Consider the following 25,055-nt stretch of genomic DNA (forward strand, 5'->3'; position numbering starts at 1 on the left):
AGTGATTCTCACAGGACTTGCGAATATCATTAGCGCCAGAGATAAAAACATGTGGAGACTGGCCCGTAGAATCACATTAAAATTACACACACATAGGCCTAAATTAATATGTGTGTGGGGGGAGAGGGAGAGAGAGAGAGAGAGAGAATTACATTTGTAACTTCCGGGATGAATGCTCTTGCATAATGTCTGCTTTTATTTACCCCAAAATCCAAATCACCTGTTTCTTGGTCTGAAATACATCTGATGTAAACTCCACAGTTCAAAACTGGACTTTTTCATGGCTAAACTTTACTTTGCTGATTAACTATTTTGAAAAATAAATTTGACTGAAAACATATGTGATTTTGCAACAGAGATTGAACTACAGTCAACAAATCGTCCTAAACACTTTATGACTCATAAGAACGGCAAAACATTTAAACAGCAACTTGGAACTAATAAGAAACGAAAAAGAAGAGTTTAAGAGAGTCTAGTTTCAGCTTCTTGTAAGAATTTGTAATTCTACCACTTACATTCATCTTTGATATTAAATCAAGCTTTTACTTGACTGGAAGTAGACCAGAAACCTACAGGTGGGTGAAACCTACATTTTAACAGTTGGGTGCAAGAGTTACAGATGATATTTTCAATAAATCCCAAAATAGCCAAACTCAAACAATCAAGTGGGCGACACACACCAGCCTTAAATTTCGAAATGTCCGACATCTATTTTGTCATTAGATGCACAGGTAAACAAAAATTGTACCAACCATTTTGCATTTGCATTTATCAACCATTGCTGTAAATAAAGGGAGACGTGAGAAACCTATTGAAACTCGGTTAAAAAAATAACAGCAGATGTTTTCGGGTTTTTTTTAACATTAGTTTCTTTAATAATTCATTCCAGTACATGGTTTAGGAATTACATATTATCAATAAACGTGTACACGGAGTATTTTACTGGAGGAAAGAAACTAGAATGGCACTCACTACGACACAGATCAGACAAGATACAAAGACTCTCTGTAAGCTCACCGATCCCAAACATAGACACTTTCATAAGAGAAAATCAGTCACGACTGTAACCAAAAGAAGATATTAAGAAAAGAAGAGACGTAAAGGTATGAAAACATAATGAAACATATATATTTTATAATATATTTATATATATTGTAGCTTTTATTTAAAAAAAAGAAACTAAAAAAGAAGTGAAAAGCAAAAAAAAAAAAAGAAAAAAAAAAAGAGTAATACTTTTTGAGATGTAATGAGGTTTTATTTCAGCTACTATCGTTACTGAGACTGCTGCCACTGCTAAGATCTGGCCGTTCTCTTTTGTGAATCTGCTCGTGTGCTTTGAGATGACCTGATTGGCTGAAATTCTTCCCGCACTGCTGGCAGGTGTACGGCCGTTCGCCCGAGTGAATTTGCTGGTGTGCTTTAAGATGTCCCAAGCGGCCAAAACTTTTGCCGCACTGGGTGCAGCCGAACGGTTTTTCCCCGGAGTGAATCTTCTCGTGTGTTTTGAGGACCCCTGAATTGCTGAAAGATTTGCCACACTGGGCGCAGCTGTACGGCTTCTCGCCCGTGTGGATTTGCTGGTGATTGCGGTAACTCGTCTCTTTAGTGAAGCTCTTGCCGCACATCGAACAGCAGAAGGGCCGCTCTCCCGTGTGGCTCAACTGGTGGGCTTTGAGTTCCTTCGTTTGACTGAAGCACTTTCCGCACTCGGCGCAACTGAACGGCTTCTCGCCCGTGTGCAGCCGCTGGTGCGAGCGGAGGTCGTCCGCTTTGGTGAAACCCTTCGGGCAGTGTGCGCAGGTGTAAGGTTTTTGCCCCGTGTGGATGAGCTGGTGCCTTTTCAAGTTACCGGCCTGCCCGAAGCTCTTCCCACACTGGGAGCAAGTGTAAGGCCTCTCGCCGGTGTGGATGCGTTGGTGAGTCTTCAGGTTACCCAGGGTGCTGAAGCTCTTCCCGCACTGAGTGCAAGAGAACGGCTTCTCACCAGTGAGGTTGCGAGGTTTGCGTGGCCCGTGGCCTTTTGTGCTGGTTTGGTTGTGCGCAGCAGGCGCTTTGTTGGCCTGGACGGACGTCAGTTCGTAAAGGTTTCCAGAGGGGAAATCCGAGTCCATTTTCCCCATGCCGTCGATGACGGTCTCGGGCCGGAGCTTGTTGAGCTCGGTGCGCAGCTCCGCCATGTGGATGGACTCCAGGGTGTTCATCTCGGTCTTGATGTGGCTGGACATGAGGTTGGGTTCGTACTCGGTCTTGATGGCGCCGAGCTCGCTGGCGTAGTAGCTGTGCAGGTCCGAATGCTGCTCCGACTTGATGTACTCCAGGCTGTCCGAGACGTGGGTGATGTAGTCGAACACCAGGCTGGGTTCATAGTGTGACTTGTAGGAGTCCAGCTCCGTGCTGTGGAAGGAATGGAGGTCGCTGTGGTGCTCCGATTTGATGTAGTCGAGGCCGCTGATCTCCATCTTGATCTGCTCGGAGCCCAGCTCGGCCGTGCACAGGGGCTGAATCACCGAGAGGTCCACCGTGCTGATGGGGTCGAGGTCGGGCTCGCTTTTGATGCACGGCAGCATAGCCATGGGCTCCACGATCTCGGACGCAAGCGAGCTGAGCGTAGGCGTGCTACATTCTGACGAGAGCATGGTTAAGGTCGGCGTGGCGCACTCCGCTCGCAAAGAGTCAAGAGGCGGAGAGTCGCATTCCGACACCAAATTATTTAGTCCTAAACTGATGCATTCTGTCTCCAACTCAGCCATCCTGGTGGAAGCTAGTCCACCACCTGACCGAAGCTTCCGTTATGAGTAATATACCTTACTTTCACAGAGATAAAAGCGGGATTCCTGAGCGGGGATTGTCACTGCTGCCAAGGCAACCTCTGAACTGGGTTAGGAACAACCGTGAGTCCCCTGGCTCCTGGATGGAGAGGAAACAAACAAAGAAAAACATTCAATGTACAGCATTTGAACAGCAATTGAATGTCCCTTTATTAGTATAAAAATCGTAATAACTTCACAAAAGATTTTGCACAATGGTACCGAAATTTCATATCCTGTTGTTAAAGCACATTTGAGCCCATGTCAACATCAAATCATTTTTTGGTGCTGTGTTCCACAGGAAAATGATGTACCAGTGCAAAACGCATTGCCAAAGACGGAGGAGAACCAACACACGCCTAGCAACAGTTGGTGTTCTTTCTGTGGAATAGTTTTCCATTAAAGATTTCAATCCATGACTGCACTGATGTCTTTAAAATCAGACGTCTGACTTATTTTTATTGGCATTTGAATAACATCATGATTTAGAAAAGTGTAATGTTTTATGTATTTTTTTTCTTTTCTGTAAAGCACTTTGGCCTACCTTGGTAGTTTTGAATATGCTTTATAAATAAAGATTGAGTTAAGTTGAGACTTGGTGGACAATTTCATATTGTGATCTTTTTTATTTCCCAACAAACACATGAAGCTTTTATAGCACTAATAAAACATAATGAAGAGCAAAGGATGCACATTAGTTGTGTACTTGATGCTTTATCTATCTATCTAATTATATGCAATGGAGAATGATTGTTTCTTCATAATGAAGTTTCATCACAGACCTGGTAACTGACTAACTTTATTGCAATTCATAAACAATGAACAAAATGTATAACAACTATATTGTACAATTCACAATTACATCTTTTGACTTCAAGCCATTTGCTTCTCTCATTATTGATTTGATTCGGTTATGATGTTCAGTTTTCCACTGGTAGGTTCATTTTTATTTGGTGGCATTCATTTGGACTGAACACATGAATGCAATTATTCTGACACGACTTGAAAGCACCATGTGCAGGACTTTAGCTGTCAAAATTTTATCTACACTAAGGGCAAAAGTTTAAAAAGTAATGCTAGATCAAACACCGATTCACATGATTTGATATTTTGCACACTTCAAAAGTCATTTCAAAATGGCTGTTTCTTGAATGCATGACAAACCTGTTTATGCAAAACTCAAAATTAGTTGACACCTTTGTTATATTTTTGCTCTGCAGTACACTAATAACTGCTTATAGCATCAGCTATGAATGAAAACATTAACCTGTTAAATGACACGCATTTTCACATCAAGATGTCAAAGTCAATCTGACACATTGGAGAATCATTACAACCAGATGTTTACATCAGAATTTTTTATGAAATAGTAACACAAAATATAAATACCAAGCAAATTTGTGCGGGAACAAAACAAAAGAGGGAGACTCAAGCTTATAAGTGTATAATTACAACGTCGTCGAGTCATTTGTGTAATTGTGTGTGCTGACTGTCTAGAAGTACAAATTTGGGCCGGCGAAAAATAGGAAGACAGAACCAAAAAAAAATAAAAAATATAAGAAAACTTTACGTAACGTTAGATGTACTTTGTAAAAAAGCGCAAAAAGGCTCGTTGATTTTTTTTTTTTTTACCAAGAATCACTAAGCAACTAGTCAAGGTAGCTTCGCTAGTTCGCCACGCATCATGCACTTTTCTGCTGCCTTTCTTGAATCTGGCGGCGTTTTTGCACACAATAAATCTTTTGCATTTTCTTTTTCCACCAAGAGAACCGTTTAATCCACGACGCCTGGTAACGGCGACCGTGTTATACGAGCACAGAACGGGTAGCGAATAGCGGGTATATCGGCATGCAGGGCGCGTTTCGGTGTTTCCAGCGGTGGTGATGAAGAACATACAAAGACAGGAGGGTGAAAATGCCACAGCTTCAGCATGCGCGAGCCAGTGGCCATCTTGTTTGTAGCTGAACGTCGCTGCATCAGCCAACTGAACGATCCGCTGAGGGAAAGTTGAGCCAGCTGCAACTTTCGAACGTAAACGTCGATTCGTTCACCTTTGCATAACAATGCAAAAACGCTCGCTGCGATTGAAGAGCGTATGTGGTGAGTTGCATGACTTGCGCGGTACATGCACACTCTCATCACTACCTATCAGGAGAGACAGGAGGAGGAAAAAAAAGATGAAGACAGGAGAACGCGAATAAAAACGCTCGTGAGGACGCCTCGGCGATTTTTTACCTGTTCATTGCTTTTTTTTCGGCCGTCAACGCGCCGAAGCGGAACCCACACCAAACCCCTGCCGGACCCGCCACGTCCACCTCGGCCCCAGCGTCCAGCAGCCTCCCTGTCGCACACACTCCTTCTTTCCCCCTCTCTCCTCCCTCTCATTGACTAATTCCGCTTCGTTTTCACTCCAGTTGTCGCTTTCCTCCGTTTCAGCCGTTGTACTTCCGTCGTAAAAATGTAAATGCGCGCGCAGCAGTACCGTTTTCTGAGCAGCTACTTTGTTTACTTCCGACAAATGCTCGTTTTCGTGCGTATTATCAAAGGACGCACGGTCGAGGGAAATGAAATGAACATCTGCACGTACCAAGCTAATAGTGTTTTGTGCAACCAGATGTGTGTTTTTGATACTCTTGCTCATTTGGTGCTATCATGCATCATCTGAAGGAACACACATCAGCAGTTACCCCTCATGACAAAAGCTGAGTGCTAGAGAGGAGCATCACATGCCCGGACACTCCAGAGTTGTTATGAAGTGGATAGATATTGCATGGTTATCATATTATGAGACCTGCATTCCATTTTAAATGACAAGTGGGCCATTAGTAATAAATGAAAATATTATGTGATTCTATTCTTTTGTCTTTTAAAATGGCAATAATATAAATGCTTTAAATGCACAAAATATTGAGAGTAAATGGTAAAAATGAATCAAATAAAATGCATAAGAGGTAGGCTATGTGTTGTGCTGTGGATGTGGTTACTAACATCTGTTACTGCTTAGTACATCACAATAGCATCAAACAGGAAGTCTTTTTCGAATTGCATCTAGCTGGAGGACTTTACTGTAGAATTTATTAGAGAGTCTTAGAATATTTATTTGGTTGTCTTTTGCCCATCTGTGGATCCAGGCTTCGGAAAAACATTCATCTCTCATGATCCCAGCTGTAGTCCATAGAGTTTAGAAACGCACCCAACTCAAAAATGCACTGGTATGAATGAAGGAAGCAGATTTTATGGATGATACAAGATACAATTCAAGACTCAGAATGAAAAATGACAAAGGGTGTAATGGATGCAATTTTCCACCTTTTAATGTATTGCCATAATTCAGATGTACAACTACTTCAAGTCACATTAAAAGACATTTCAGTGATAGAAACCCCCCCCCCCCCCCCCCCCTTTTTTTTTTTTTTTTTTTTGTGGAAAAAGTAAATGCTGGTTACAACAGGCATTCTTAAGATGTAAAAGAAATCAAAATCATTCAAACAAAAACAAATATATAACTTCCCTATAGTAACAATTTCTGATCATTGACCAAATTTTCTGCAACATTGAAAATAATTTGATTTAGCACTGATTTTCTGTGTATGTGGTTCATAATTACCTGGATCAAAACAAAGATTTGTCTGTAAATTACACTGTAAACAAAAAAAAAGTTGCGGTAAATTTAAGTACAACCAACTTGGATGTTTAAGTAATTTCAACTTAAATTACATTAAACTGACTTGAAAAATGAGTTGTCAAAAAACATACGTTGTCATAACTTATTGATCATATCATTTTTTACAGTGTAACAAATATGAATTAAGTAGAGTTTTCATTAATCACCCAAACACTTTTTCCCCCAATTTAGAGATGTTTATTTCTACAAAATTATTACTGAATGTAAACGCAAAGGCATTAATTAAAATTGAACGGAGCACATGTAATTGTCTATTTTCACCATGCAACTATATGTGAAAAGGTCCTGAGGTAATGAACTGAGCAAACAAACCATCTGATTTCCATGTAAAGCTTTCAGACTACCAACAAAACTGAGGTATGGATGTGTGGAATAACAGTACAAAATATATACCGGAGTAAAGAAATAAAATAAAGGAAAAGTAAATGATACAAACGTAATACTTGGCATTTATTGGTCAAATGCTGATCCTCTATAATCCATTCAGAGCTACTCTTAACACAACAGAAAACTACTAAACATGATCCATGGAAAAGAGTTGATCCAATTGGTCTGAAGAAGAGTTCTTTTCAATACAATGCAATACAGATTCTTAATAAAACAGATAAAAGGAGTCATCATGCAAAACAAAACATCAAAATGCTCAAGTAGTTTGTAAGAATAATGCAGTTCTCTGGGAGAATGAATGACTGCAAAGCTCTTAGAACTTATTTTTCTGACTGTTTGGCATAAGGTTACTGTTGATTTTGCTTCATAAAAAAGGATACAAAAATAACAGGCAAAAGCATTCTTACAGGATATCAATGCTGGTCAATTGAGTTATCACGATCAACTTCATGGAAAGTCAGTGACTGCAGACACGCACACATAAACTATTTTAGGCACCACATACTGCACAAAGTTGCAATGTCTTTTTTTTTTTTTTTTTTTACACAAGAGACTGCATCACACATTCGCTATTACTAACCGAATAAACAGCTGCACCCCAAAGAGATTATACATGCGCAGTTTCTTTAATTCATGGTGATAAATAGATGAGTGTACATGGGGCCATTTCACTGCATTCAACTAAATGCAAAATTCTAGTCCTTCAATATTAATTTAAATTGCTTATTGTAACCCAGAACAACTGTAAATATACCAATATCACCAGACCCTGTTCAGTCATTTGGATCAATCAACTATAATTCACCCAAAAACGTAAAAATCTGTAATAATTTACTCACCCTCATGTTGTTCCAAGCCTGTATGAATTACTTTCTTGTGTGGAACATTAAAGATGATGTTTTGAGAAATGTCTGAGTAATTTCATTTTTGGGTGAACTATCCCTTTCCAGTATCGTTCTCCTGCATCGATGGAACAAACAAAGTTTTTTTTAACAATCTTAATTACACAGAAGTCAGATCTGACTAGCAGTAACATGGATAAAGAGAACTACTACAATATCTATAGCTGACTGTTCAGATGAAAGCACTAACCATGAGAAAGGAGGAGTTCTGGTAAGTTCTTAGCAAAGGCATGGTGCTAAACAATGAATTAATCAGCTTAAATCTAGGCACTAGCAACAGATGATGTACTTCATTATAGTCTACTAACGAAGTTAAGGGTGTGTTCACACTTGTAGCTTGGTTCGGCCCAAAAAAAAAAACACATTTAGTCCTGGTCTGATAAGCGTTCACCTGGGGTCTCATTTATAAAACTGTGCGTAGGAACCTTACTAAAAGTGGCGTACGCAAAAAAATATTCAGACTTATACAACCGTTCGTACGCCAGAACCTGCGCAGAATTCACTTTATAAATCCCAGTCAGCGGAAGATTGTGCGCACGTGAGTCTCCACCCCGAAATAACCATATATGGAGTTTACAACGCCTAGTTTTACTATGCAGATCCTCATCTGCATATCATTTGCATATGATTATTTATCCACGTGATAACGTTCAACGGTACAAGACACATTACATTAATAAAAATCATGTAGTTGCCTATCCTTGCCTTGTTTTTCAATACATAAATCAAATAGTGTATAAAATACATTTCAGAGAAAGTTTTTCTCAATCTTTTCCACTGGCCGAATTGTATTTTTAATTGATTTATATTTTTAATGGAAACAGATAGGCCTTGGGCATTATTTGCACGAAACAATGTTCTCAGACAATCTGGTATTATCATGATAAGCAATTATCTCTGTGGTTAAAACATTAAAACACAGCACGACACAGGAAAAGTGTTAAAAAACATCGCATCCACAACAAATATTTCTATTGACTGAATAGGCTATAAAAAAATGTTGTAACTTCTCAGTAATGATTTCATGTTTAAGTGTTTAACTCCATTAATTTGAATGGCATATTTAATCTAAATGTTTATATCAGAAGTAAAACAGTTTAAATAATTATTTTATTTATTTAAACTGTTATTTGCGTCAGTTTCACTAAACGGCCCAACGCGCCGTTGGCGCGGACATTTAAAAAGGGATGGATATTTGCTTCAAGTGATAGGCTTGGTGAGTGAAATTTTATTTTGTATTATCTTTCTGTATATGTCTTTAGATTTTCTGTCTAAAAGTGACCAAAAAGACATCTACCTCCAGCTCACCATCGGTGTCGCCAAACTGCTCCATCTCCAAAACGTTCGTACGCATGGGTCAAAGTTTGCGTGCAGGTGCGCACATTTTCCCGTCAAGTTTGTTTTTATAAATCACAACTTGTGCGTCGGAAGTGGCGTACGCCTCTTTCAGGGTCTGTTTTGTGCGTACACAACGGTTATAAACGAGGCCCCTGGTCTCTTTGGTTCATATTTCATTTGACTCGATTCGCTTCTTTGAGGCACACCAGAGTTCAGATGGTAGCGTTCACGCTTATTCAAATGAACCGCACTAACAGAGCAATCGCACCAGCGTTCGGTTTTTTCGAACCAAACATGCCAAGTGTAACACACGTTAAGATACTTTATAAACCTGAAAATAAGCTTAGACCCTGTCCCAAATGGAACCCTAAGCCCTTGCAATCTTCCTCCGAGTCCGCACTTTTGTGACGTAATGTGGACTAAACTGACATGGCACGCAGCAGCCATTGTAAGTTCACAAGACCACAAGTGCATATGAAGTGTGCCATTTGGGACAGGGCCTTAGGGCTCATTATATAACATGTAATGGCCCATAATGAAAAGAAGAAAAAAAAACACAAAAAAAATACTATATAACATGTAAAAAAAAAAAAAAAAAAAATCCAATCTTTTAAGAGCATGTATGTTCAAATAAGGTTCCCTTCATTGTACTCTTTGGGTCGCAAGTTCTTGGTACCTTCCTACAGAGAGACATTAGATAGTGTTAAACAAAATAAGCCACATTTTTAAATGCACAATCAAATAATAAGTAGGCCAACAGCAAGTCCCGTTCCATTTGTAAACTTTTCTTTTGAACAGGACCTTAACAAGTCCCAAAGTATATGGTCCCATCGATGAGGTATTGATCCAAGAAGTAACAGTAACACCGTGTACTTTTTTCCCATCATGCTTATTACCGACAAAGATGATATTGTAAATCTTCAGGGAATGTGCGTAACAAGTAGGACTTCGCTGTTAGCATTCCCTTCGATATAGGGCATAAATTGTAAGTGCAGGGTTCGTCTGCCTCTCTGAAAACTGTAGATAACAGCTTCCATAAGGAAGACTCCATATTTAGATGTATGCCACCGATGCTGGGAAAACCAAATATCACAACCAGCAACTGAGCCTTTCTCAAAGTTCAAGATGTAGAGCCATGCAAACACTACAACGCAATCAGTACAGGAAGACACTACTCTAGTTGAGGATACTGGGAAAGTCAGATCCGCTTATAGTCACTGAAACAAGAATATGAAGGGTTAGGAACTTCAAGTTTCTTTCCAATAACTATTTCAATGCACTTTTCTTGTCCTCCTAACACCAACTTCATCCTTAGACTCCTTGCCTCTTGAAGACAGCTTCTTGGTTGTGCATGTCATGCGATGATGACAACTGTGCAACTTCAAGTTGAAAACTGTAAGCCATCCTCTATCCATGGTGAAAGGTTAAAGACATTTTTTTGAATCGGACATACAAGTCAGAACCTTAATCATATAAAAAATCCAGTATGACATCTGAACATAAGAGGTATTTCATGTTGAGTAACAAGTCAGTAAGGAAAAGATGGTCGATTTGATCGCAGGAGACGCATTACACTATCTCCTGTTCATTTTTACACATTTAAAAAGTTTGTAAAAAAAAAAAGACAAGACCACCATGCTGCAAGGGATCTAGCAACTGCTCTCCTTTCCTTTACATGATAGTTTCATGAAACGTATGAAATATTTACAAAGTTTTATGAAAAGATTACACCAAATGGACAAAGGAAATTCTTCAAATTCTTCCATCTTATTGTGATGTCAATATAGCCCTACTCTGATATTTACACTGTGTACACAGCTTGATACTGGTATTTGTTTCTTCCAATTTTCCCCAAAATCAGGGAACCAAAACAAAGGAAAAAAAAAACATTTTAAATCACGTCAGATGACAAATCCTTTACGTCCGAGTACCTTTCATTTAGCAAAAAAGGCTACGAGTTTTTTGTACTTCCTTCAGTACTTGAAACTAGGGATGCTCCGATAGATCGGCCGCAGATCCGATCTCACAAACCGATCCCAATTTGATGACGTCAAACTTTAGCGCCGCAGTCACCTGCAGTCCTGTTCTAAAGAAATATCACGTGTAGGAACATTGGCTAAAGGATTTAACAGACCGTTTTCAGAGCAGCCTCATGACAGGTGTGAAAGTGAGGCTGTGAGGGATAGACTTACCGTGGTTTCAATTGCCTCCGCTGTAAAAAGCCCCTAGATCACTTATAATTTTCCACAGATCATATTGGCGGGAGTTGTTCGTCTACTAAAATTTCTCGTAAAGATATTTTTGCAGTGTTTCGTCAGCAGAACAATCCAAAAACACATTAAATAGTAGAACATTCCACTGAAGAGATATATGTCTATCCCTCACAGCCTTGCTTTCATTCATTCATAAAAAAAAAAAAATCAAAGATGATGTTGCTGTGAATAAGGTCTATAACGAACCTGATTCGCTGCCTGTCGTCTGCTCTCGGTGTCTGAGGCAGGGCTCAGGCAGCTCCTCCAAACACACACACACAGAGCAGACAGCGACAGGGAAACTGAGGATTTTTCATTCTTACGGTCAAATCATATATTCTTGAAAAAATCAGTTTGCCATCAGTTGTCAGAAGGTGAAAGCGTTATCTTTGTCGTAGTATCCTTTCAACCTTTTAAGGGGATTTCCCATGACTGGCATCAGCTCTGTTCAATGCATTGAATTAACGCCACTGAAGAGAAACATCAGCTTCAGAGTAACCCAGGTGACTCGCTGCTAATCGATTAAGCTTTGTAAAGTGGAGCTCAAAGTTAAAATAATTTCAACATCTTGTGGAGCAACAATGTAACTGCGCTGACTGCAGTTATAAAGTCTTGTTGGCTCTTTAATAAGCCAAAGTATCTTAATATGGATGGTGTTTTGAGTAAGCTGTTTTTAAAATGGCCTATCAAAATGTTACAATCAATATTTGTTGTGCTTTTTTATTTGATTCTCAATTAAAACAATTACAAAATTACTGTAAATAATATAACCAAGGCAAAATCTGTGGTATTACTTTTATCTGAAAAAAAAAAAAAAAAAAGTTAACAATTACAGTCAACAGGGAGCGTACATATCACTTCTATAAAGCTTAAATGATCAGGATCGGCTGATAACGATAAGAAATCGGTAGTCGGTATCGGCTGCAAAAAATCCTGATCGGAGCATCCCTACTTGAAATGAATTTGAAAGTCTGACTCTTCTCTGAAAAGCAACAAACACTTGAAAACATCCCTTTCCATTTGCTAAATTTCCTCTGAATATGAACACGTTCTCATATTGTTTTGTCCGTGTGCGTCCGTAAGTGAGCCTGAAGCCTTGAAGACTGGGAGAAACTCTTTCCACACTGTGGGCATTGGTTGAGCGTCTCCTCGTGCGTTTGCCGGTGAGCTCTGAGAAGATGCGGTCGGCTGAACTTTCTGCCGCACTCTTTGCAAGCATGGGATTTCCTCCTACCTTTGGGCTTCGAGGACTCACACCTGCCCATCGTCTCGTCGTCATCTTCGTCGTCCACCTCGTCTTCATCCTCCACTTCCTTTTTCTTATTCGCCTGGTTACTCTTTGAACCTTTGCCGACTCGCGAATCAGCTGGGTCCACGTACACTTCTTGATTGGGAACGGCATCCATGGACTCGTCGTCATCCTCGAGCAGCTGGGATGGAAGCGTCAAGAGTCTTTGCAACATAGACGGGGATCTGATTTGAGAGTTGTCGCCTGTACATAAAAAGAGAGCGACTTGAAACGTTGGTATGCTTTTAAATAATAACCGCACTAGATCATCAGCACAGCGCCACCTACCTGTGGAGCTGACGACAGGAACGCCTTGTGTGTTTGAGGATAGAGAAACGACCTCCATATCGTCTACCTGCAACCAGGGCGGCTGTCCCACCTCAAGCTCCAGTTTCCTTTGAGTGGCCAAGCAAGACGGCATGAGAGCGTCTCTAATTAGGCTGTCCATGCTAGTTACCGAGCCCGAGCTCAGCTCGGTGCGCTCCTCCATACTGGTGGTGACCTCTTTGATTTGCCAGAAGTCACTGCACCACTTCTGCCCAAAGACTTTGTCCAGGATGGGCACCCAGTCTTGAGCCACTGTAATGACAGTCTGCTTGTCTGGTTCTGTTGAGAGAAAAAAATCAATTAAGGAGGAAATTAAGAACAATTACTTATTTTTAAGCTTAATTTACTCCAGGGTTATACACTGGACTAAACTGGAAATCCAAATGAACTTTGCTTGCTGATTTAGCAAACAAGGATCCAGAGGAATTTAGTTGTATTTCATTTGTAAATAATGTAGAAATCGCTTTTAAATACCTGGGACATTTCGCAAAGTGATTTTTCATTTGAAAGCAACAACTTAGAATTACAAGTTAGAATTAAATTGTTAGAGTAACTGAAAAACAATGTTTCAGCACAAGCACTTGGGTCTGGGACTTGTTTATACCTGGCCACTTCATGCGTTTTCTGTGAAAAGACCAGGTGTAAATTCCCTCCGAAACGCATTCGAGACCGATTTAAATCCAATCGCTCAAACCACTTCAGGAGGTGGTCTGGGCCGCATTTCAGACGAAACGGGACCAGTGTAAATGCATCTGGTCGTTGAAACCAAATATGTACATTTTACTCCTCCCAAAAATGCTTAAAAAAATAAACGTGTGAGAGCGTGTTATGGGTTATATGACATGTTAGAGCCAGATCTGACCGCGCTACTGCAGCACGCATCACCGCAGATGAGCAGCTGAGCGATCTATTCATCAAGCCATGCAAACTATCGCAAATCAAAGTGAAAGAAAGTCGCAGACGCTTAACGCACAATCATCTTCATTCAAAGTAAAGAAACTAAATGATTTTACCAGTGCTGTTGCCACTCTCTCCTATTGCGGCCTTTGATTTTGAAATGAGCTGATCAATAAAATGCAGCTCGTATCTGTTGCTTTCGGTGATGTGAACTCTATTAAATCTGCATATAGCACGGGAATTGAAGATCGGATTTATATGCGTTTTGCGAAAACACAAATTTTTTGTGACCAGGTGTAAATGGAATCGTTTTGATAAATCCAACGCATTCTCATCCTAGGGCGTCATATACTGACGCTTTTGACATTTCGTCTACATCCAACGCACATGGCACCCTTTAGCGTCAATATGAGACGCAGATAGCTTTGTTCGGTTATGGGTAGGTTTAGGTCTGGGGTAGGGTTAGGGTTAAACCGCTAGGAGGCGCCTTCTGGCCCATATCTATCTGCGTCTCATATTGACGCTAAAGGGTGCCATGTGCGTTGGATGTAGACGAAATGTCAAAAGCGTCAGTATATGACGTCTTGGGATGAAAACGGGCTGGATAAATCAGATAGCTATCTGATCAGTAAAAACACATGAAGTGACCAGGTGTAAACATGCCCTTATTCACTAATTACCTGCAATACAGGCGATATCTGTCTGAAGATGTTTAAAGTGAGCAATCTTGGGACGAATAGTTGGCCAGGTCTGCTTTGTTTTTACATAAGAGCTTAAAAATAGAATTCTGAATGAAACCCAAAGAACAGATGGCAAAACAAAGTATTTTTGTTTCTGGTCTGTCCACTGTTGAACAATAAACTGAGGCGTGCCAAAATAATGTGTTAATAACAGGGGAAATTCAGTTTTGGTGTGTTGCTGTTTTTGAACAATGGGCATATTTTACTTAAAAGAGACGTTTAAGTGCATTTTTCTATTGATCGTGGGAGCTATAATTCGTCAAATCACAAGAAAATGATGCCAAACAGCTGCATATACAGCCTGATATCCAATCACAATGTAGGAACACTGTTACATTGACATTCAGTTACAGTAAAGTATTACTGTCAGGGTAGTCTGCTGAATCCTCCACAACTGATCTGAAAGACAGTTCACCTGCACCAAATAAATTGCATTTTTACGGTTACCTGGTTTTCATAATTCCTTTAGTGAACCAAGTGCTAAAACAACGCAGACATTGCATGCAAATAAACAATGTTATCAGCAGGCACAATTCATTTGGATTAAATTCTTCCCACATTGTTCTAAACAAAAATGAAGCAATTATATCCAACTTTACATTTCGGTATGGTAAAAAACACTTTTAATTTAATTTTAAATTTATTAAAAGTAACACTAAAGACATTTATAATGTCTATTTCATATAAATGATGTCTTTTTGAACTTTGTACCATTGGTGGGCTCAGTTTGATCCTTTTCCCACTCTTTTTTGGGTGATTGGTCCTGCAGGCCTTTCAACTCTTGCCTTTCTACTTTGGAACTGCTTGGAGAGGCGGAGTCATTTTCAAAGTCTTCCGGTACCACAGCAACCACGTCACTGGTTGCCACTATGTTCTTTTCCTGTAGCTGCTCTTTCAGTATCTGGTTTTCCCGCTCCTTCTTGGTGAACTCCAAGAGCAGGTCATCAAAGCTGTCTTCCACAATTTTGGTCAGCTCACTAACGGCGAATTCCAGCACTCGTTCCATAACAGATTTTAACTGACCTTAAAAATGGAGACAAAATGGGGGACATCATGATATATTTACTTAGAAAAAATCTATACGGTGAGGTTCTTATGACACAAACAGGTAGTTACTGCAAATAAACCCTCCAATCTCTTTCTGCACCATCCACACACCGCGGCGAACTGCACCAAATAAGATCGCTGCCTGGCTGACATTTATGAGAATCACACCAATTTGCTTCCCTCCTTACTCTCAGCAAGCAAAAGTTCAGATTTAAAGCCTCAATTACACTGTCAAGATTTTAAAGCAATCTAAGAAGAATGTCACTACCAAAGGGTTTCTCTCAATGGAGATGGAGAGGTGGAGCAGGGATCTCTGTTACATACTGTATAAAACTGAGTGGTATATAATAACATTTGGCATAACAACAGCAGTTTGGGGCCTGCAAACACAAACCTTTGAAAACAGGTTTCAAAATGCAAGTTTTTTTAAATGATACCGCTATTGAATTTGCGGAAACGATGACGTCATGTGCATGCATATTATGTGTTCAGTCTATAGGCACGTAGCATTTCTTTACAAAGAGACATCACCAACTACTGGCCTAGCATGAATAACACAGCGCCTTTAATCGTTTTCGCGGATCCATGTGATAAGGGGATAGTTTTGACAATGTTATCTTCTGTACGCGAAGAACACAAAGCAAAAACTTTGTGTAACCGTACCCTAAAAAGTATCCTTCAGTACTGCAGTGCAGGGCAGATGTTAATTGTTTGAGATAATTATCAGGTAGTCCAATCGAAACTTCAGCAACATAGAAACACAGACAATCACAAAAAAACATTTACAATCAAACTAGTGATTGAAGTCAATATAGAATACATACATGTTTGGTCATTAAACTATTAACTCATTAGCGGTCGATATCAAACTATGTTGACTAAAAAGATTTACTTACTTAATGTGTGTACACATTTGACACCACAGCTCACACTAATGATGAAAATCTGCAACATATTCTAGACAACATGAAATATCATTCACATACCAGTTTACTTCTGCAATGTGATGAATTGCAAAATGAAACCAGATATTCAAGAAAAAGAAATGTAGTACATGACTTGACTTGATCCTTTGGCAATTGGATGGATCATGCAAAGTGGTCTATAGGCCCTGTTTATATACTTGATATTAAGATGTGTTTTGGTCAATCGGATCACAAGTAAACAAGGGATACACACACCCATTTACACTTGGTGTTTTAATCTGTCTCTTTTGTCCACTTTCAATCAATTTACATTTGGAAGTGGTCGAAAGTGGACAAGCTCAAACTGTTTTAGACCCTGTTGAGACCTATTTATCATCGTCTACTTGTGATCTGAGTGATGAAAACACTTCTTAATGTCAGGCATAAACAGGGCTTATATGACAGGAGAGAAGCTGAGGGTGTGTTCGCCCAAGTTCAATTCGCTTGGTTCGTGTGGTCCGGACCAAAAAAAAAAACATTTAGTCATGGTCCTCACATTGGTATTTTAACACAGAACCTAAAGATGCTGAAAATAAAGGCATAGGGATACGTTTACAACCTGATTGGTCGGCTTTTATGATGTACATTTCGCGAAGAGAACTTATCAAACATCCAAAACAATGCTGTGTGCTGGGCTAAATGCACTCGTTGTGTGTGTGCGTAGCCTACATATGATGGTATTTTGACCAGCTCAGAACCCGTGAAGAGCTTATAAAATGTGTAAAGGAGTCAAAACAGTGTCAGGAATCCCTCCGTTACACATAAAAATTCAGATCTGCTGCAAGGAGACGCAGTTCTGACGCCTGTACCGAACTGTGATGGGCAACATCGTGACTATGACGAGAAAAAAAGGAATTCTTGAGCATTCCTGCTTAGGGTTAGGGGTGAATCTTGTTTTTGGTTCATTTACATGTCTTTGGTCCATGTTGCGTTCATATTTCATTTAAACCGGACCAGAGTTCGTTTGGAAGCGGAGCGAGACCCATCTTTTCAGCAATCTCAGTCTACTTGTTTGATGATGCGCACCAGAGCTCAGATGGCAGCGTTCACACTTATTCAAATAAAGCGCACTATAATCGCACCAGGGTTCGTTTTAATCGAATCAAACATACCAAGAGTGAAAAGTAAGAGCGCTTTGTGACATCAATCAAAAATAAAATAGTAGTTTCAGAGGCTTTTATTTCTTTGGAATAATGAGAACTAATGAATTATTCACAAGCATTAAAGAAGGCATTAAAATCCATTTCAATTTAATTTTCAGGACTCAACAATTAAAGATTTTTTTCAGGCCCAAACCATAAAATATGACCAAACAAAAAAGTATTACAATTAAAGATTTAACACAATATTATTTCTAGCAAATATAAAAATATATAAAAATATATATATAAATATATTTTTGCAATGCATTTTTATATTTGCTATAGCCTAATTATATATATATTTTTATCAGTTCTCTTCACAAATATATATCTTTACAAAAAGATTATAAAACAGGCTGCATTGTTTGCAGATTTTGAATTTGCAACAATCACAAAATACATCAGATTGTGTCTGCAAGGCATACGTTTTTCAGTGGCAACAAAGCAGTGGTTTCAAATGGCCTGGAACGATCTCACACTGACACAGGGTTAGTGGGTCATGCTTTACTGTTGAGCCCTGATGTTGAATTTAAGAAAGTCGCAATTGAAAATAAAGATTTACCTATTCAAATGCAATTTTGAACTGTATGCAAGGTAAATGGAAATATCTGATATTGGACTCTAGTCTAGTGGTGTATCTATATCAAAGAAATGAAATGGGCATTGTTGAAAAAACGTAGGCCTATGCATTACCATAGCATGTTGACATGCAAAGCGTATCATTGGGCTCCTTTGTAATTTGGCCGCAGCCCCTGCTTTTGTAGAATGAAGACTCTCATGATACTCCACCCTCCCTCAAACCCCAACCATGGATACCCTCCTCAGGGTCTGGAAGGTGTGGCTTCTTCTAACCACATCCATTGGCTAAAATGCAAGGCAAGGACACCCTCCCCATGGCTACCGTCACCGCAGTATGAAAAGCAGCGCTAAGGAACAGCTCAACGACAGAAGCGTCATCACCCAAACCAGCCATTGGCAGCAGTCATAACAAGTCAGCCACACTCCAAACATCAAACTGTCTATGTGTACATGCCCACACAGGCCTGAGGACTGCTAAGAAAAATTCATTTCAAAGACCAGACATCAAAAACTTCCTTAAATGATACGATTCCACTCAACAAAGACAAAGACATCTGTCTAAAACAATGGCTAGTTGTTCCCTACACTCCACTTTGAACAATTCTGCAGACTTGCACACTTCCTTCCTCAGAGGATTTGGTTTTAAAAACAGCCCTTTAACTTAAACGACTTCTATGGATGAGTTTATCTTAATTGCTATCTGAACTTCAACAAGAAAAGAAATATGTTAGACTTACAAATAAGACTGAAATCCAGCTTTTACTATTAGTCATGTTTTTAGATCAGGGTAGCTGGTTTCTAGCTGGTCTAAGGTGGTCATAAGTTGGTGCAAGCTGGTAGACCATCTTGGACCAGCAAGAAAACAGTTTAAGCTCGTTTTTGAAACATAATGTCTGGTAAACCAGCAAGAAACCAACTACACCATCTAAAGCGGGATTTTCCATCAGGGCATGGTTTGGATTTAACAACTTGGTAATTCGTGCCACGTTTCTGAAATGTAGGGGCGTTTAACCACAATTAGGGAATTGAAATGCATGGGTGCAAAAAAATAAAAGGGACTAAGTTTATTATGACTTCCTCCTTCCGTTCAAAATGGTGTTTACCCTTGTTTCATAGACCTCGTCACTGCGTACCAAGCCGTCGAGTCAGATTTGCATTGTAAACATAAGCGCTTCAATAACATAGGTTATTGTACAATATAAGAAAGGCATTTAGTTATTTTCTACTCAATAAAAACACAGTTTTAGCCTTACCAACTGCTCGCCCTTTCTGTTCACGCCTGAGCGTTTCAGACTGATCGCCACATTCAGAGCTCTGACTGGGGGTGTGTTGCTTTGTTCCATCGTTCGTGTCTGTTTTTCTTTTAGACGCATCGCTTTTACCGTTCCCTCTGTATTCTAGCTCCCGAGACTGAAGGGTTGCCCTTAAACGCTGATTTTCCTGCTCTTTGGTGGCTGTTTCCAATAGCATTGAATCCAAAGTGGCCCCAACAGTCTTGGTGATTTCCTGAACGGCGAGCTGCACAACCTGCTCCAGTGCGGACTCCAGCTGACCTTGGAAAAACGAAATGTAGAGGGACCCGTTCATGTTTACAACCGCTCCGTTGAAAGACCTCTGTCATTCTTCCTCTTCCCACCCCCCAAAATAGTGTTAAATATACATAAGTCTCCCAGAACAACTGCCTAAAAAAACAACAGTTACCCCTTTTCTCGAGAAACACATCGTGGACATGTATACACCCCTTAGTAGGCTGTACCGTAATCTACACCGTGAAGTCGCACAGGGAGTCAAAGTAGTCCATAAGACGACCACTTCGCCATTTTGCCCCAAATTTGAAAACGTCCTGCGCACATTACCCAGAAACAAGCCATGGCAAAACGCCGTTTCAACATTCAATAAAAGTAGTTTGATGAAGCCGTAAGTAGGTTCGTGCATCCGACGTTTTGTTGTTTTGGACTGAGGTCAAGGAGCGAGCATAAATGACCCGATCGATTTAAACGTTTTTAAACGTCTTTAACATTTAGTAGATTATAGCTACTCAGTTATTGCCTGTTATATACAGTTATGCACTACTTTTTTCGCGCATGCTATTTCGATTTTCCAGCATATTGACTCATACTTACTACAAAACGTTTTAGCGTGCGCTCCTCTACTTTAATTACGGTAAAGACAGCCGCTGCATGATCTAAGAGAAAAGCTGGGCGAGTAGAATGGCAGATTACAGATTCAGACGCATGTTGTGGTGTATGGTGCGTTAAAATTGAGCTGCCTGCTATCGTTTACTTTTCCAAGATAATTATGTTTTTTTTTTTTATTATTATTATTTTATTGCATAAGAAACATGATTTTGAGAAAATAAATCCAATGTTTTTATTAATTATGTGATGATTTATTATATTGACCACGCCACAAACATTTGAGATAATAGAAAAGTCCATGATGTCTTCTTTAAGGTGCAGTATGATGCTGGACTTACAGTGGACAAAAGCATATATGACTGAATCTGCTACATTTTCAGTTAGGCTATACTGGAGCCATTGTAAAAGTCACTCATTCATTATACTTCCACAAGCAAAATGTGTGCCCTCTTGAGGCGACCCGCTTCATGTTAAACAAAAACAAACAAACGTTTATTATTCTACTAATATGACTGCGGTCTTCATCTCTTGTAAGTGTTCATCATGTTCAAGAAGTGTTGTTCCTTTCCTTTCGTGTAAAACCTTTTAAATTCGTTTTTTGAAGTTGTAAACGACAGGAAAAGAGCTCCCTTGTCGTGCATAGGATCTGTGGCCACAAATATACCACAGCCCCGGTTCCTGTTCCTCCAAACTGCAGAGTGCAGAGGAAGAAGATGACTGCGGGACTCACACCTACAGTCTTACTAAACTGGCAGGTCTTGTAATGTGGCAAAGCGCGAGGCATAAAGCTAATCTGTATATAATGTACAGCTTCTGTACACAGGATCATAGTTGATTGTTCAAGATCACAATCATTATTCAATTATTAATTCATTTTGTAACCTAGGCCTACATATTGTTCATATGTTTTCCAGATGATTTTATCTGAGCTTTTGAGAAAACCGATCCTCCATTGACACAATTTTCTAAATTCACTGTTTTGCAATTTTAAACAGTTTGCTTTTTCCACTTTTCTTGTTTTTTTTGTTTATTTGTTTTGGTTAGCAGGTGAAGTCCCATTCATGCAGTATTCAACCATTAAAATTTAATGTAAGGATTACAGCCGGGTGTTTATCACAACTGCTCTTGAAAAGTCTTTAAAGCATGTGTTTAGTAATACAAGTGAAAGCACAAAACAGTTATTAACAGAGTACAAACATATTCATAGCCCATTTTAACACGACGTGACAGCTGTAGGCTATTACATTAGAAATAATGCCGTTTGAAAATACATTTCAACCAATAATTTTTATACATTTCAACCAATCATTTTTTTGTCATTTTCTATTAGGGAAGTTTCTGAGGCATTTGAAGCAGTTAACAAAGCCTCAAAGGCATTAAATGATTCAATCATAATAATAAACAGAATATTTATATAAATCATTTAAAATTGACAAATGAAGGATGGACCTTTGTAGTAATTTATGAAATAATATTCTTGTTGTGCAAGTTTTGTGATGTCATTGCCTAAAGTGCATGTAGCTCATGCAATACTGAAGATAAACCATGTAAAGGAACAGGGCTTGTTACTATTGTACTGTGTATAACATGAGTTCAGTGATAAGCATGACAGATAAGCAGAAATGTACTTTATCATACCATACCATGTGCAACATTTCACCATGCTAATATATATATATATATATATATATATATATATATATATATATATATATATATATATATATATATTTCACTCTATTTAAACAAAACTATGTTTCAAAGTCTGCAGCATACACTGTAAAAAATAATTACATCCCCAAGTCAAAAATTTCAAGTGACCGATAACATCTAAATTTTTCAATTAGTCTGACGTATTATTTCTCATTGAGCCAACGTTAACAGACTATTGCAACAAGAATTTCACTTGGGCCAATTGAAAAATTTTTATGTTATCGGTCACTTGAAATTTGGGATTTGGGAGGGTTAGAATTTTTTTACAGTGTATGTTTATTGTAAAGTATAGGGCCTATACAGCTTATGAATATGCTCTAAAAACTGCACAGTTTTCAAACACCAGGGGGTGCAGTATGATAACTGTATCAAAATAAAACACTGTTTTAATTAGCTTAAAATCATCCATTTTGGCATGATGTACCGGAAATTGCATTAAACTTTTTCAGTGGAGAACAACAGAACAAAACAATGCCTTGAGTAATTAAAAGTAACCTGATTAGGGATTATATAAACAGTTATGTTTACATTTAAGTAATTAAAAGACTTAAAAACAGCTGCTAGAGTTTTAGGTCAAGACCTCCGGTAAGCACAAGGTGACAATCGCTATAGGTCAGCCAGGTCCTCACGGTCTCATAGACCTTTAAATCGTTTAAAACCAAATAAAAATCATTATTTCATTATTACAGTGCAATGTAGTGCAGTTTTATGCCTGTTGGATGGTTTGGTCTGCTATTCTTACCACACCAGCAGAGACCAGTTTGAGGATGAATCAAGTTGATATATCCATTTTACCAAATAGGACAGTATTCAGTTCTTACAGCCGTGCACTGAAATGACAAGAACATCCCAGAAAAACTAATTCAGAGCACTTCTCTTGAATTAAACATGCAGAATGTCAAACTTTTTTTCAGTAGATCTTGCTTTTTAAGTTTTAATCTAGCTATGTAACTTAATGTGTAGATGTTTGCCTGAACAACCACTGGCTCGGCACTCCTATATCTAAACTCACTACTTCAGACTTATGTGCCCTGGAGAAGCTTGCGTTCTGCAAGTGAACAGCACCTTGTGGTGCCATCTAAAAGTGGCACGCAATCATTTTCACGGACCTTTACCTTGACTGTTCCATGCTGGTGATCTGTCTTACTCAACCCGAGCTGCTGAGTCTTTAGCCATTTTCAAGAAACGGCTGAAGATGCATCTTTTTCATCAACACTTGACCCATTAATATTAACACTATTGTATACCTATTTATAAAAAATACAAATCTTGCTAGACTTATTAAGTCACATGCAGCACTTGCATTTTGTTGCCCTAAATGTAATGTAGATGATTTTGAAACCTCCCGACAATATGAGCAGTGGAAAATTATAAGTGATCTAGGGGCTTTATACAGCTTTTTACTGCAGATGCCATTGAAACTACGGTATCCCTCACAGCCTCACTTTCACACCTGTCATGGCGCTGCTCTGAATAAGGTTTATTGCAGTGGTGAATTAATGACGGGTAATAAAGTGGAATAAAGTGCTGCAAGTATGACGTCAGAGAACCCGGAAGTAGTTTGCCGCTGGTTCCTTCAAGATTTCCCAATTGGGTTTTATAATGGGGTTTCAGTTTATGAGTAAAATAAAACCTGTGGTAAACTTTACGATACTCTCACGTTTTGTTCTACAATGTACACTGCACACACTCACACCCAGCTGTCTTATCTAGTTACTTATTGCAAATGGATGTGCATTTTCACCATGGATGTGTGTAATTTACATTGTAGAACAAAACAAAGTATGTTTACACAGGCTTTTTTTTTTACACCTAAATCAAGGAAAATCTAGAAAATTTGTCTTCTGTGATGTAATTACTCCACAACCGCTAAAAAAGTACATTATATATAGTATGAATCTGAATCTGGACGTAGGCCTACTACATTCGCCATGTTGCCCTTATCACATGACCTACAGAAATCCTCTCCCGTGGCCTCATGGGATAGTAAAGTGTCCATATGCACACTTCAGAATCTCACCGGAAGTACTCTTTTTTTTTTTTTTTGTCCTGTGAATTCGGACATACAGTTAGATACTATTTTTCAAGTATGCAATTTTAGATGCAGCCCAGCACTTCATCCGTGCGCAAAATGACCAGTTGTACTATGATGAAAATGCAGCGAATGGATATTAATATGGCTACCTTGCTTCATAACACAATGCAGGCATTCATGCCACCATTTAATATTCATATCCCCAAACCTTCCCCATAGCAGAATTCGTAAATTCACAAGCAGTACGGCTCCTTCTCAGCCAGTCATTTAGGGATAGTGATCTAACGTCTCGTTACGTTATTATTAAAATTCATGAGCCAAGCCATGGATAGAAGAATACCACTGAGGCTGAGAACCATCACATCTTATCATATTATCATGATAATGACCAGTCCAACTCATATACTGAACATAGGGCCTACACAACTATTTGAGTTTTGTCAAAAATGATCAAAAATGTCCTGTCATGGTCATGGATTCATATTATATGTCTGTTTTCTACCAATGTTCTTCATAATTTATTTTCTAAGATTAAAAATATCCAGTATATACTCAGCAATTTCTATTGTTTCGTGTGAGGGCGAAACTTCTCCCATTGCATCCGCTTGTCAGAGAAAAGTGTTATTGGCAGTACGAACTGACGACGATCTATGGACTTTTAAGGTAATCCGCTAACCTATAGCTAGATCTTTTTATTGTTGCTGTTTTATTCGATTTAAATATCTAAATGTAAGCTAGAAGAAGTAAAATAAAAAATAAAAACTTTTACGCTATCAATCTATACGATGGACATCGGTTATGCTCATCTTTGCT

The 25,055-nt window shown here is 39.0% G+C and overlaps 2 protein-coding genes across 2 annotated transcripts; both read right to left on the minus strand.

Moving 5' to 3' along the window:
• Nucleotides 1-841: 841 nt before the first annotated feature.
• LOC311300098 (uncharacterized protein) lies at nucleotides 842-5,343 on the minus strand. The gene is made up of 2 exons (XM_084424215.1): nucleotides 5,043-5,343; nucleotides 842-2,907 (listed from the first exon to the last, which is right to left on the minus strand). The coding sequence occupies exon 2, from the start codon at nucleotides 2,748-2,750 to the stop codon at nucleotides 1,260-1,262; it is 1,491 nt and encodes a 496-aa protein (XP_084280341.1). The 5' UTR covers nucleotides 2,751-2,907; nucleotides 5,043-5,343; the 3' UTR covers nucleotides 842-1,259.
• A 753-nt stretch (nucleotides 5,344-6,096) lies between these two features.
• On the minus strand, nucleotides 6,097-20,122 carry LOC311300099 (uncharacterized protein). The gene is made up of 4 exons (XM_084424216.1): nucleotides 19,610-20,122; nucleotides 15,335-15,646; nucleotides 12,948-13,265; nucleotides 6,097-12,863 (listed from the first exon to the last, which is right to left on the minus strand). The coding sequence occupies exons 1-4, from the start codon at nucleotides 19,941-19,943 to the stop codon at nucleotides 12,424-12,426; spliced, it is 1,404 nt and encodes a 467-aa protein (XP_084280342.1). The 5' UTR covers nucleotides 19,944-20,122; the 3' UTR covers nucleotides 6,097-12,423.
• Between the last annotated feature and the right edge of the window lie 4,933 nt (nucleotides 20,123-25,055).

The sequence above is a fragment of the Rutilus rutilus genome (genome assembly GCF_951802725.1).
Source record: "Rutilus rutilus genome assembly, chromosome: 11".
Classification (NCBI taxonomy): Eukaryota; Metazoa; Chordata; class Actinopteri; order Cypriniformes; family Leuciscidae; genus Rutilus; species Rutilus rutilus.